The sequence below is a fragment of the Mustelus asterias genome, chromosome 6 (genome assembly GCF_964213995.1).
Source record: "Mustelus asterias chromosome 6, sMusAst1.hap1.1, whole genome shotgun sequence".
In the NCBI taxonomy this organism is placed as follows: Eukaryota; Metazoa; Chordata; class Chondrichthyes; order Carcharhiniformes; family Triakidae; genus Mustelus; species Mustelus asterias.
The window spans coordinates 4,245,302-4,260,183 of NC_135806.1; the positions used below are offsets into that span (position 1 = coordinate 4,245,302).

A 14,882-nucleotide genomic window follows, 5' to 3' on the forward strand; every position below is an offset into this window, starting at 1 on the left:
GTCTAATTTGATAGAACGTGATATATATACATCAAGAATCATATGAACTAGGAGCAGGAGTAGGCCATTCAGCCCCTCAAGCCTGCTCTGACATTTAATACAGTTAATCTCATCTCAGCCTCAACTCCACGTTCATAGATATGCAATCATAGAATCATACAGTGCAGAAGGGGGCCATTCAGCTCATCAAGTCTGCACCAACTCTTACCCAGGCTCACCCTGTAAGCATACGTATTTACTCTGCTAATCCTCCTCATCTATATATCTTTGAACACCATAAGGGGCAATTTAGCATGACCAACCAACCTAACCTGCATATCTTTGAAGTGTGGGAGGAAACCGGAGCACCCGGAGGAAACCCACGCAGACACGGGTAAAAGGTGCAAACTCCTCGCAGACAGTGACCCCAAGGCCGGAATTGAACCCGGGTCCCTGATGCTGTGAGGCAGAAGTGCTGACCACTGTCTCACAGTGTCAACTATGGTTCAGTAGGTAGCATTCTTGACTCTGCGTCAGAAGATTGTGGGTTTGTGTTGCACTCCAGGATTTGAGCACAAAAACCCAGGCTAACATCCCTCGTGCGGGAGGGAGTGCTGCCAACTTTGTGATGAGATATTAAACCAAGGCCCTGCTTCTCCACATTGATGGATGTAAAAGATTCTGTGGCATTATTTTGATAGTGTTGACATTCTCTTCTGTGTCCTGGCCAATAATTATCCGTCAATCAACATCACACACACAAAAAAAACAATTGATCCCTGTCACAATACTGCAGTGGGATCTTGCAATGCACAAATTTTACACCACAGCAGCAACTACACTTCACAATTATTTCATTGGATGCAAGTTTCCCGAGTGTTGGATCAGGTGAGAAAAGCTGTGTGAAACTCGCCGGTTTCACAGACCCTTTTCTCGCAATTTCAGGGTGCTGGCAGGGATCATGCAGCCGCCGGGGGGGGGGGGGCGGGGGGACAGACCCACCCCACCCCACCCCAATGCAGGCATATCCCCCCCCACCCACAATGAGCATCGTTTCCCCCCCCCCCCCTCCACCCCACATATAAGGCGAACCCCCCCCCCAGTGGGACATTCCAGGGGGCATGCCCTTCACATTGACACCCCAGCACTGCCAAGGTGCGGGGAAGATCTCAAACTGAGACATTGCCAGCGCAAAACCTATTTTTGGCCGTTCGTGAGATTTAGCAGCCATTATGAGATTTTCACCCGCGATCAACAGGTCCACTAAATCATGGACATTGACTCTAAACGCTCTGGAACATCTTGAGGTCACTGAAAGGCGCTATCACAATGAAAGTTCTTACTTTCTTCATTTTGTTTATTTCTCAATCTCATCAGTTAAGGTGACAGTCTTTAAATCTTATCGCAGATGTCCTGTTGTCATCTCTGCGCCATTCTCAGTAAATTACAGCTTAACAACATCTCCAGGGTGAAGGGTAAAGTCCAACTAACTAACTGTATGCATTGAAATAGCTCACTCAAGGAAAATCTGGGCCACAGCTAAAAACAAGGAGACCCAATTACCCAGAGAATGCTCCAAGCAGGAGTGGAAATATCTGCTGTATAGCGTGCTCACTGGAAAGGAGCACTGTCCTCTGTCTGCTCCCTGTATGGCTGGCTGAATGTGTTACAGCTCAGGCTGTACTAACATGTCTGCGATCGTGCTGCCGGCCCACTTGTTAAGCTTTTGAATTTGCACTTAGCGATTTCAAACCTAGAAATGTTGCCTAATTTACCCGTGGCGAGTGCATGCCTTAATCCTTTTAGTCTTAATTGACTGCTGCAAATGTACTGGGGTGGCAGATGCAGCAAGGTGGCTCAGCCTTAGAGCATGCCTCCAGTCTAAAGAATTCTGCTTTTTATGTCTAAAAGGTTCTGGCCCACAGTGCCATTCCCATTAGTGGGAATGCTCCCTGCTGTCACTACTTTGTAATTTACCACCAGTGATAAGACATGTCTGCCTTGATGGATGAAGTGAGTCAGTAATTCCACAAAACACTCTGAATTAAATCAGGCTCTGTCAACAACAACAACTTTGATTTATATAGCACCTTTAACAAACTCTTCTCATCTGCCCTCTGGTACTTTTACCTTAAATCTGTGTCCTCTGGTGATAGACCCCCTCCACCACGGGAAACAGTTTCTCCCTATTTGTTCCTTCGAAACCCTTTGTAACTTTGTAACATCAGTCTAGGGAGAGTCTTATGCGGAATGCCTGCATCTGAGCTGCTTCTGATAAATACCGATGGCAGTCATGATGTGGAGATGCCGGCGTTGGACTGGGGTGAACACAGTAAGGAGTCTAACAACACCAAGTTAAAGTACAACAGGTTTATTTGGTAGCAAACGCCACTAGCTTTTGGAGCGCTGCTCCTTTGTCAGATGGAGTGGAAATCTGCTCTCAAAAAGGGGAAAGAGACACAAAATCAAGTTACAGAATACTGATTCGAATGCAAATCTCTACAGCCAACCAGGTCTTAAAGATACAGACAATGTGAGTGGAGGGAGCATTAAGCACAGGTTAAAGAAATGTGTATTGTCTCCAGACAGGACAGCCAGTGAGATTCTGCAAGTCCAGCAGGCAAGCTGTGGGGGTTACTGATAGTGTGACATAAACCCAAGATCCCGGTTGAGGCCGTCCTCATGTGTGCGGAACTTGGCTATCAGTTTCTGCTCAGCGACTCTGCGCTGTCGTGTGTCGTGAAGGCCGCCTTGGAGAATGCTTACCCAAAGATCAGAGGCTGAATGCCCGTGACGGGCAAAGAAGTTAGTCAAGAGGGCATACAGCATGCTTGCCTTCATCAGCCAGGGCATTGAGTTTAAAAATTGGCAAGTCATGTTGCAGCTTTATAGAACCTTAGTTAGGCCGCACTTGGAATATAGTGTTCAATTCTGGTCGCCACACTACCAGAAGGATGTGGAGGCTTTGGAGAGGGTACAGAAAAGATTTACCAGGATGTTGCCTGGTATGGAGGGCATTAGCTATGAGGAGAGATTGGAGAAACTTGGTTTGTTCTCACTGGAACGACGGAGGTTGAGGGGCGACCTGATAGAAGTCTGCAAGATTATGAGAGGCATGGACAGAGTGGATAGTCGGAAACTTTTTCCCAGGGTGGAAGAGACAATTACTAAGGGGCACAGGTTTAAGGTGCGAGGGGAAAGGTTTAAAGGAGATGTACGAGGCAAGATTTTTTACACAGAGAGTAGTGGGTGCCTGGAACTCGTTGCCGGGGGAGGTAGTGGAAGTGGATACGGTAGTGACTTTAAAGGGGCGTCTTGACAAATACATGAATAGAATGGAAATAGAGGGATATGGTCCCCGGAAGGGTAAGGGGTTTTAGTTCAGTCGGGCAGCATGGTCGGTGCAGGCTTGGAGGGCCGAAGGACCTGTCCCTGTGCTGTAATTTTCTTTGTTCTTTGGTCATCCTGAATCGAAACATTGGCTCTATTCCCTCTCCACGGATGCTGTCAGGCCACATAAGGAGATGTTAGGGCAGGTGAGCAAAAGCTTGATCGAAGGGGCAGGTTTTAAAGAGCAACTTAATGGCAGAGAGAGTAAGAGAGTGATAGCGCGAGACACAAGGAGGGAATTTGATGACTTAGGGATGGAAAGTTGAAGACCTAGAATCATAGAATCCCTGCAGTGCAGAAGGAGGCCATTCAGCCCATCAAATCTACAGCGACCACAATCCCACCCAGGCCCTATTCCCTTAACCCCACACATTTACCCTGCTAATCCTGCTGGCACTAAGGTCAATTTAACATGGCCAATCCACCAACCCACACATCTTTGGACTGTGATGGTGGAAGTGATGTAAATGAGGGGATACACAAGAGGCCAGAATTGGAACAGCGCAGATATTATCTTGGAGGTTTTCTTGGGGTGGCATGGTGGCACAGTGGTTAGCACTGCTTCCTCACAGCACCAGGGACCTGGGTTCGATTCCTGGCTTGGGTCACTGTCTGTGTGGAGTTTGCACATTCTCCCTGTGTCTGCGTGGGTTTCCTCTGGGTGCCCCAGTTTCCTCCCTCAGTCCAAAGATGTGTGGGTTAGCTGCATTGGTCATGCTAAGTTGCCCCTTAGTGTCCTTGGATGTGTAGGTTAGCGGGGGGTTATGGGGATAGGGCCTAGGTGGAATTGTAGTCAGTATAGACTCGATGGCCTCCTTCTGCACTGTCAGGTTTCTAGGTTCCTATGATCAGGAGAAGATTACAACAAGAGCGAGGAGCCAATGGAGGGATCTGAAAACAAGGATGAGAATTTTAAAATTGCATGCACAAACATACTCTCTGCTGCACTGCCGGCAGCAGGAGATAATCTGACCTCTCTTTGAAGTTACACAAGAAGTAAGCTGCTGATATTTAATTTAACACAAAAGCCTTTTCTCTAATTTATTCTCACGATGCGGGTGCCTTTGGCCAGTTTATTGTCAGTCGCTATTCAACCTGAGGCATTGGGATGTGCTTTCCTGGGCAGCTGCGTGCCTGCTGGTGAAGCAGGCAATTCTCAATTTATTTTGTGTGTTTGTACTCTATTCACCGTTAGCTGAATATTTTGTTTCTTCTCAGCGAGCAGATGTTGGATGAAATTTGGGTTCAATTAGTTACAGATGACGCATCTAAAATTACACTTTGGGCCAAAAAGAAGTAGTTTTGGTAATTTAAATGCAAAAAAAACCCCTTTCTCTTTGCCCCTTTGGATGTGGTGATTCATAATGGAATGAGTCAAACATTGTGGTTTTGAATGATGTGCTGTTGAAACTCTCTCGTACAACTGTCCATGTGTGTTGTGGTCGTATTGTTTCAATGCTGCTAATTATTCTGCCACTAGGAATGCTGCGATTGTGAACTTCAAGCTTGGATTTGTCTATCAGTCACGGCCCAGTGACTCGCACTCTCAGCACTGAGTCAACATGTTGTGAGTTCACGTCCAGAGACTTCAGCACATATTCCAGACCCATATTCCAGACCCATATTCCAGTAGCAATATCGAGGGAGTGCTGCACTGTCAAAGTTACTGGCTGGGATTCTCTGACCTCACCTGCGGCTGGATTATCCAGTCCTGCTGCTATGAAAAAAGATGTACAGGTTAGGTGGATTGGCCATGCTAAAGTGTAAGTTGGGTGAATTAGCCATGCTAAATTGCCCCTTAGTGTCCCAAGATGTGTAGGTTAGGTAGATTGGCCATACTAAATTGTCCCTTAGTGTCCAAAGACGTGTAAGTTGGGGGGATTAGCCATGCTAAATTGCCCCTTAGTGTCCAAAGATGTGTAGGATGGGTGAATTAGCCATGCTAAATTGTCGTTAGTGTCCAAAGATGTGTTAGTTAGGTGGATTGGCCAAGCTAAATTGTCGTTAGTGTCCCAAGATGTGTAGGTTAGGTGGATTGGCCATGTTAAATTGCCCCTTAGTGTCCAAAGATGTGTAGGTTAGGTAGATTGGCCATACTAAATTGCCCCTTAGTGTCCAAAGATGTGTAGGTTGGGGGGATTAGCCATGCTAAATTGCCCCTTAGTGTCCAAAGATGTGTAGGTTGGGTGAATTAGCTATGCTAAATTGTCGTTAGTGTCCAAAAATGTGTTGGTTAGGTGGATTGGCCAAGCTAAATTGCTCCTTATATCCCAAGAGTTGTAGTTTAGGTGGATTGTCAATGCTAAATTGCCCCTTAGTGTCCAAAGATGTATAGGTTAGGCGGATTAGCCATGGTAAATGTGTGGGGTTATGGGGATAGGACGAGGGAGAGGGCCTGGGTAAGATACCCTGTCAGAGAGTTGCTGCAGACTTGATGGGCTGAATGGCCTCCTTTTGATTCAATGATTCTATGAATAGAGATTTTATGAAGCACCAAATTCTCCGTTCACGCTGGCAGCGGCAGTGGGGTGTGCGAAATTCTGGCCACTGTCTTTTGGATGAGGTATTTAAACAAATGCCTCACCTGCATTCTCAGTCAGACATCCACGATTCCGTGGTGTTCTTTTGAAGAAGAGCAGGGGAGTTCTTCCCGGTGTCCTGAGGGATATTTATTCCCCATTAGCATCACGGAAAGCAGATTATCTGGTCGTTGACGTATGGCCGTTAGGTGGGAGCTTGCTGCATGCCAATTGGTTGCTGCGCATTATGACAATGACTACATTTCAAAAAGTCCTTCATTGGCTCTTAGCATCCTGAGTTGTAAAAGCTTCTACTTTTTCTGTTATTCAGATTTTGATTCTGGGAGTATGGGGCTGAGCCCTTCAGTAGTTCCTTGGTAAAGTGGATGATATAGAGCTTTGTGCTGTTCAAAGTTAAATTAATCCATATGGATAAACTGATATCCTTTTTAACTGATACCCAGATTTATTGATCATCCCCTTCAACTCATTTAGCCCAATGAAACCACTAGCCATGGAAGCTTTCTCCTTGCTGGTTGATTGGTGCACATTGTAAAATTATCAATTCACCAAATATGTCCAATGATGTTATTTGTTCATCCAGGAAGAACTCTTCAAACGTCGACAATAAAAATATAATAAAACTTACTCCAACTTATCAAACAAAGAAAAGGTTTACTAAAGAAGCTTCATTACTCCAAACTTGAGGCCTCACCCTGGGCCATTCCAAGTTCCCCACAATTCCCAACATATTCTAATTTATACTGAGTCAGCTGGTCAGCTGATCATCACAGCATTCTGTCATTGGTTACATGGTTTACTGAGTCAGCTGACCCTTACAGCTTGTTACCATTGGTCACATTACATCAGATACAATGTTATCACCGGTTCCATTCTAACGTCATTCTACTAACAGGATGGGCACTTTTTATGATGTTTTTGTTTCTTATCTATGTTTGAAATGAATACTTTTATTTGTTAATCTCCATGATATTTGTATATCTGATTTAGGATAATGACTCTATAAGATAAGTAACCTTGGTGATTCATATTATAAGATCCCATTTACCAAAATAATACAACGTTTTGCCCTGAACATGTCTTTTGGATACTATGTTGAAGATCCAAATGTAATTTTAAAAATTATATATGGATAAACTTCGTGGAAACAAGGGGACAAGGAACAAACATTTGCAGTCTAATCTGTTTTGTGAGAAATGTTCCTCTTTTCAGAGATTTAAATGGAAGACTGCATCAAAACATTGCCACATTAGTGCCTTCAGAGAGGGTGCGGATATTAGCAATCCATCAATCCTTTGCCAAATTGTCTAAAACTGTATCCCAGCAGAATGGGGTCAATTCAACGGCATTGAAGACCATTACTCGATGTCACAGCACTTTTCCCAATTCACATGAGAAGTAAAGTTGGCTTTGTCCAAATTTTGCTCCTCAGACAAAATAAGTCGCCTCCGGGACAAATGCAGCATTGTGTTGTGATCATGTCTGGGTTCGATTCTGAGTGACAAAAGTAATTTTTACCCTGCTGTCTGCAAATAGATTGGCTATGCTTGAATAGGGGAAATCTCTATACTAATTTCATTTCTTTTGAAAAATGGATCTTTTAATTAAGAAAAAGAGTATCCATTAGTCTGACACAGTAATCATAGACCCACAACTTCTCAAAAACTGTGTTTTAGGATCATTATTCTCTGAGGTTTGGGGGGTAACTTTATGTAGTAGTTACAAAGCAGAAATAGACCATTCCAATGGGGAATTTCGGAGCAAACTCTTTACCCAGAGAGTAGCGCAGATACATTTAAGAGGAGATGGGGCGGCACGGTGGCACAGTGGTTAGCACTGCTGCCTCACAGCGCCAGGGACCCAGCTTCAATTCCGGCCTCGGGTCACTGTCTATGTGGAGTCTGCACGTTCTCCCCGTGCCTCCGGGTGATCCGGTTTCCTCCCACAGTCCAAAGATATGCAGGTTAGGTGGATTAGCTATGCTAAATTGACCCTAGTGTCAGTGGGATTAGCAGGATCAATGTGCGGGGTTACGGGAATAGGGCCTGGGTGGGACTGTGGTCGGTACAGACTCGAAGGGCCAAATGGCCTCCTTCTGTACTGCAGGGATTCTATGATTCTATGATGATTCTATGAAATTAGATAAAATTGAAGGACATGTTGATGGCTGTAGAAGGGAGGAGACTCATAGTGGGGCAGAAGCACCAGCACAGAGCTGTGGGGCCAAATGGCCTGTTTCTGTACTGTAAATGGTGGTGTAATTCTATCTTGATGTAAGAATCCATCATTTCTTGTCATTTATTCTTTCCAACGGTGTGTTGATTTCTACTAGGTGCCAGGATCAATGCTCCTTTGGGTCTTATGGAGAAAACTGTGTTGGGAGATGCAGCTGTCAGAATGGGGGCGAGTGTTACCACGTCAACGGCGCATGTCTCTGCGAACCTGGCTTCACGGGGGATTCCTGCGAGGTCCGGATGTGTCCCGACAGAGTGTACGGAATGAATTGTGACAAACACTGCCCCTGCCACCCAGAAACCACACTGAGGTAAGCACCAAGCCGGCCAACCGTTACAAGTGAGAAAAAGCCACTTATGGATGTTTCTAGTATGCGCTTGGCCATACTCATGTCGTTCCTATGTCGATCATACTTATTTTATCATTGAAATATGTACAACGATGAATACAAAATCTGATTCCCGCCATCCACCTTTTCTGCATATGTTTTATCTAGCACGCTTGATACAAGCTAGCATTAACTCTGCTCCAAACTGAAGCAGATACCCGGTATTTTTCTGCATGTTGTCACTTTGGTTGTTTTGTTCTCATTATCTTCCCCATGGTTAACAGGGCCGCTCTGTAAGCAACATGCCTAAGTCACTCTCAGTTCTGTCTGACGTTCTGCTCTCTGTAAGTAGAGAAGATAGAATTACATCAACATTTGCAACACAGAAATAAGCCATTCAGCCCAACAGATCCAAGGCAGTGTGTAATCTCTTCTCTCCCCCCCCCCCCCCCCCCCCAGCCCCGACCCCCCACCCCTTTCACCCTATAACACACCTTGAAATGTGACAATTATTTTATTAAGCTGTACTTTATGTTGACATTTATTTTGTCACTTGCCTCTATGCTAGCAACTAATTCTTAATTATTGGAAAGTGAGATAGACAGACTCGGTGGTGTGTCTCCATTTCCAGCTTTCTGTTTTGACTTTGTTTGATCAGAGGCAGCTAAGGAGCAGATAATCTCGGGATAGTTTGAATCAAACGTACTGCGTAAGTATAGGTTTGGGTCGAATGCTGGTTTTGCATCCTGTTCATAATATTCCTCAGTGACTGTAAGATCGAGTCTGCAAAACCAGTGAGACACACTCAGTCTAGTTAGTGTCCCGAAGCAGGGGTTCAAATAAAATCGCACCCCCACCCTATCTGAATCATTCCGTGTTGTATTATTCTGATTCGACAATTGATGTTACAAAGTTCAGATTTAGTGGCAGCATGACACAGTGCTGTGAACAGTGGTGAGACCCAGTGATGGTGTCACTGGAGCTGTACAATTTTAACTCAATTATATCTTTCGGTCTCTGTCTCCCTCTGTCTCTCTCTCTATCTTTTTTTCTGTTTTTTTCTCTCTCTGTGTCTATTTACCTCTCTCTCTCTCTCTCTCTCTGTCTCTCCCTCTATCTTCTTCTCTGTCTTTCTCTCTCCGCCTTTCCTTTTCTGCCTCTCATCTTCTCCCCCTCTGTCTCTCTCTCTATTTTTCTCTACATCTCTCTCTCTTGTTTACTGTCTCTGTCTTTCTCTCTTTTTTTCCCTATATCACTGTTTCTCTGTCAGTCTCTCACTCGGTTGCCGTTTATCTCTGTCTCTCTCTGCCTCTCTTCCTTTGTCTCTCAGTACTGTTGCGATCTCCCTCTTTCACTGTTTCTTTCTGTCTTGTCTCTCTCTCTCTTTCTCTGCCTGTCTGTCTTTCTCTTTCTCTCTCTACATATTAGGCGCACACTTACCCGAACCCATGTGAATTTTTGAATGTGTTCTTAACTGAGCCAGCAGAATGTTCATTCCCCATATTGACATTTCCATCTGTACAAAATGTTGTATTTTTCATTTCAGTTCATGATGCCAGTACAGCAGCTGAGTGCAGAGGCAGTGTGTAACGTTATTTATCAAACAGGAGAATGTCTGTGAATCTCGCAGCTCTCAGAGGGAGTCAAATCAATCTTGAATAACTTCAAAGCACTGTTTCTCTCCTGTCAGTTACTGGGTGAAACGTATTCTTCGAGGGAACAATAGCGCATAAGGCAACAATTTTACAAGTGGAGATTGAAATGTTTCTCAGTGTGCTCCGACCCCATCAGTATCATTGAGTAATCTTCATGGAACCCTGCCATGAATGTAAATGAAAGCCTGGTTAATTTATTCACCGCTGTTAGGCCTAGTCTTGCATACTGAAACACACCCTAAAGTCAATGATTGAGGCTGGAGTTGGTATGCTTCCTCTCTCTCTCGCCACTGAATGATTCACTTATTTGCAAGGATTAAACCAGCTGTGGTCTTGAGTAAGACAGGTGTTTCAGGTGAGGACAGCTGCCCATTTAACAGGTAGCACAACTGAGGATAACAATCTCTTCGGGGCAGTCTGCACTGTCTTTTCCAATTACTGCTTTGGTGATAAGCTCCTGAACAAATGCTGGCCTTGGTTTCCAGCTTCCAGTTCATTAATTAAGAGTAATTTTTACAGTCCCAGGGATGGAGCTCATTATGTTTAGTGACCGGCTTGCCAAAGAAGATTAAGAAACAGGAGCTGGAGGTGGCCATTTGGCCCCTCCAACTTGCACTGCTGTTCAACAAGATCATAGCTGATCTACCTCAAGTCAACCTTCCTACATTATGGTGGCACGGTGGCACAGTGGTTAGCACTGCTGCCTCACAGCGCCAGGGACCTGGGTTCAATTTCCGGCTTGGGTCACTGTCTGTGTGGAGTCTGCACGTTCTCCCTGTGTCTGCGTGGGTTTCCTCCGGGTGCTCCGGTTTCCTCCCACAGTCCAAAAATGTGTAGGTTAGAACAAAGAACAAAGAAAATTACAGCACAAGAACAGACCCTTCGGCCCTCCAAGCCTGCACCGACCATGCTGCCCAACTTAACTAAAAACCCCGATCCTTCCAGGGACCATATCCCTCTATTCCCATTTTATTCATATATTTATCAAACCCCTTAAAACTCACGATCATATCTGCTTCCACTACCTCCCCCAGCAGCGAGTTCCAGGCACCCACCACTCTCTGTGTAAAAAAACTTGCCTCGTACATCTCCTTTAAACCTTGCTCCTCGCACCTTAAACCTATGCTCCCGAGTAATTGAGTTTTCCACCCTGGGAAAAAGCTTCTGACTATCCACTCTGTCCATGCCTCTCATAATCTTGTAGACTTCTTTCAGGTCGCCGCTCAACTTCTGTCGTTCCAGTGAGAACAAACCAAGTTTCTCCAACCTCTCCTCATAGCTAATGCCCTCCATACCAGGCAACATCCTGGTAAATCTTTTCTGTACCCTCTCCAAAGCCTCCACATCCTTCTGGTAGTGTGGCAACCAGAATTGAATACTATATTCCAAGTGCGGCCCAACTAAGTGTCTATAAAGCTGCAACATGACTTGCCAATTTTTAAACTCAATGCCCCGACCGATGAAGGCAAGCATGCCGTATGCCTTCTTGACTACCTTCTCCACCTGCGTTACCACTTTCAGTGACCCGTGTACTTGTACACACAGGTCTCTCTGCCCATCAATACTCTTAAGGGTTTTGCCATTTACTGTATATTTCCTATCTTTATTAGACCTTCCAAAATGCATTCCCTCACATTTGTCCAGATTAAACTCCATCTGCCATCTCTCCGCCCAAGTCGCCAACCGATCTATATCCTGCTGTATTCTTTGATGGTCCTCATCGCAATCCGCAAATTCACCAACCTTTGTGTCGTCCTCAAACTTACTAATCAAACCAGTTACATTTTCCTCCAAATCATTTATATATATTACAAATAACAAAGCTCCCAGCACTGAGACCTGAGGAACGTCACTTGTCACAGCCCTCCATTCAGAAACGTACTCTTCCACTGCTACCCTCTGTCTTCTATGACCGAGCCAGTTTTGTATCTACCTTGCCAGCTCACCTCTGATCCCATGAGACTTCACCTTCTGCATCAGTCTGCTATGAGGGACCTTGTCAAAGGCCTTACTGAAGTCCATGCAGACAGCATCCACTGCCCTACCCTCATCAATCATCTTCATCACTTCCTCGAAAAACTCAATCAAGTTAATGAGACATGACCTCCCCTTCACAAAACTATGATGCCTCTCACTAATACGTCCACTTATTTCCAAGTGGGAATAAATTCTGTCTCAAAAAATCCTCTCCAGTAATTTCCCTATCAATAATGTAAGGCTCACCGGCCTGTAATTACCTGGATTATTCTTGCTGCCCTTCTTAAACAAGGGAACAAAGGGACCTCCCCTGTAGCCAATGAGGATACAAACATTTCTCTCAAGGCCCCAGCAATTTCCTCCCGTGCCTCTCTCAGTATTCTGGGGTATATCCCATCAAGCCCTGGGGACTTGTCTACCTTAATGTTTCTCAAAAACCCCAATATCTCCTCCTTTTTGATCTCAACATGACTCAAACTATCTACACACCCTTTCCCGGATTCATCATCCACCAAGTCCTTCTCTTTGGTGAATACTGACTAAAGTACTCATTTAATACCTCACCCATTTCCTCTGGCTCCACGTATAGATTCCCCACCCTGTCCTTGAGTGGGCCAACCCTCTCCCTGGCTACCCTCTTGCTCTTTATATATGTATAAAAAGCCTTGGGATTTTCCTTAATCCTGCTGGCCAATGCTTTTTTGTGACCCCTTTTAGCCCTCCTTACTCCTTGCTTAAGTTTCTTTCTACTTTCCTTGTATTCTACACTTGCTTTGTGTGTTCCCAGCTTTCTAGCTTTGACAAATGCTTCCTTTTTCTCTTTGACTAGGCTCACAATATCTCTCATTATCCAAGATTCCCAAAACTTATCCTTCATCCTTACAGGAATGTGCCGGTCCTGAATCCCTATCAATTTACACTTGAAAGCCTCTCACATGCCAGATGTTGATTTGCCCTCAAACATCTGCCCCCATTCTTCAGTTCCTGCCTAATATTGTATTTAACCTTCCCCCAATTTAGCACCTTAACTTGAGGACTACACATATTAAAGCTTACTGAATTGTGGTCACTGTTCCCGAACTGCTCCCCTACTGAAACATCGACCACCTGGCCGGGCTCATTCCCCAATACTGGGTCCAGTATGGCCCCTTCCCTAGTTGGACTATCTACATACTGTTTCAAGAAGCCCTCCTGGATGCTCCTTCCAAACTCTGTCCCTAGCACTAAGTGAATCCCAGTCAATATAGGGGAAGTTAAAATCTCCCATCACAACAACCCTGTTACTTTTACATCTTGCCAAAATCTGCCTACATATCTGTTCCTCTATCTTCCACTGGCAGTTGGGCGGCCTATAGTAAACCCCCAACATTGTGACTACACCCTTCCTATTCCTGAACTTTACCCATATTGCCTCGCTGTATGAGCCCTCCGAGGTGTCCTCCCGCAGTACAGCTGTGATATTCTCCTTAACCAGTAGTGCAACTCCCCCACCCCTTTTTACATCCCCCTCTATTCCACTTGAAAATCTGTATCCTCGAATGTTAAACTGCCAATCCTGTCTTTCCCTTAACCAAGTCTCTGTAATGGCAACAACATCATAGTTCCTGGTACTAATCCAAGCTCTAAGTTCATCTGCCTCCAAGGTCATGGCATTAGCCATGGTAACTACACTGGGTTACAGGGATAGGGCGGTGAGTCAGTGCAGACTCGATGGGCTGAGGGGCCTCCTTCTGCCTTGTAGAGTTTCTATGGGATTCTTGACTTCCCAGATGGCAAGTGGCCTAGTGGTATTGTCACTGGACTAATAATCCAGGGACCCAGGGTAATGCTCCAGGCACTCGGGTTCAAATCCCGCCACGGCAGCTGGTGAAAGTTGAATTCAATAAAAAGTATCTGGAATTAAGAATCTACTGATGACCATAAAACCATTGTTGATTGTTGGAAAAACCCATCTGGTTCACGAATATCCCTTCAGGGAGGGAAATCTGCCGTCCTTACCCGGTCTGGCCTACATGTGACTCCAGACCCACAGCAATGTGGTTGACCCTCAAATGCCCTCTGAAAATAGAGGGCAGTCAGGGATGGGCAATAAAATCTGGCCCAGTCAGTGACACCCACATCCCATGAATAAATGGAAAAAAAAGGAAGGGCATTCCTGCCTTAAGTGAATCAAGGAAAATGGAATGGTTTATGAAAGTGGAATTGTCACAGAGGATCAGCCATGATCTTATTAATTGATGGAGCAGTCTCAGCCTGGCCAACATCGGCACCTCTTTCTTCTGTTCTTAACGATCAAAGGGAAAGGCTTTAAGGGCTATCAGAAAGGAAGAGAGATCAGAAAGGAAGAGAGATCAGAAAGGAAGAGAGAGAGTCGGAGAAGTTCAGGGAAGGAGGAATTCATGTGCTTAGTGCCTTGGCACAGCCGCCAATGGAGGGAGAAAGGAAATCAGGGACATGTAAGAGGCCAGAATTGGAGGAACATGGAGATCTCGGAGAGTTGTGGGACTGGAGGAGGTTAGAGGGGTCGGCTGTGGAGCAGAGAGAGAGCTGAAGCTCCCCAGTGCACATGACCTAGCTTCTCATTGAGTGAGTTCACTCTGGGACTCTGGAATGACTTGTGAAGAAAAAAAAACCTGAAAATGATAGTCGCTCTCTGTCGAAGCGATTAACTCAGGCAATGACTGACAGGAAACAGAAACTAGAGTTAGTGTTTTAAGTGAAACAGTTGTGCTCCTAAGGCTAATCGCTCTGCTGCAAGAGACTGAGACCCCTTTTATC

At 45.1% G+C, this 14,882-nt stretch overlaps 1 protein-coding gene across 1 annotated transcript in view; it reads left to right on the forward strand.

Annotated features, from left to right (window-relative positions):
- The window catches only part of megf10 (multiple EGF-like-domains 10), a 165,563-nt gene that overhangs the window by 99,188 nt on the left and 51,493 nt on the right, over positions 1-14,882 (forward strand). The window contains exon 9 of the mRNA XM_078213956.1: positions 8,242-8,454. Within this exon, the coding sequence (XP_078070082.1) occupies positions 8,242-8,454 (213 nt within the window). The remainder of the gene's footprint in view (positions 1-8,241; positions 8,455-14,882) is intronic.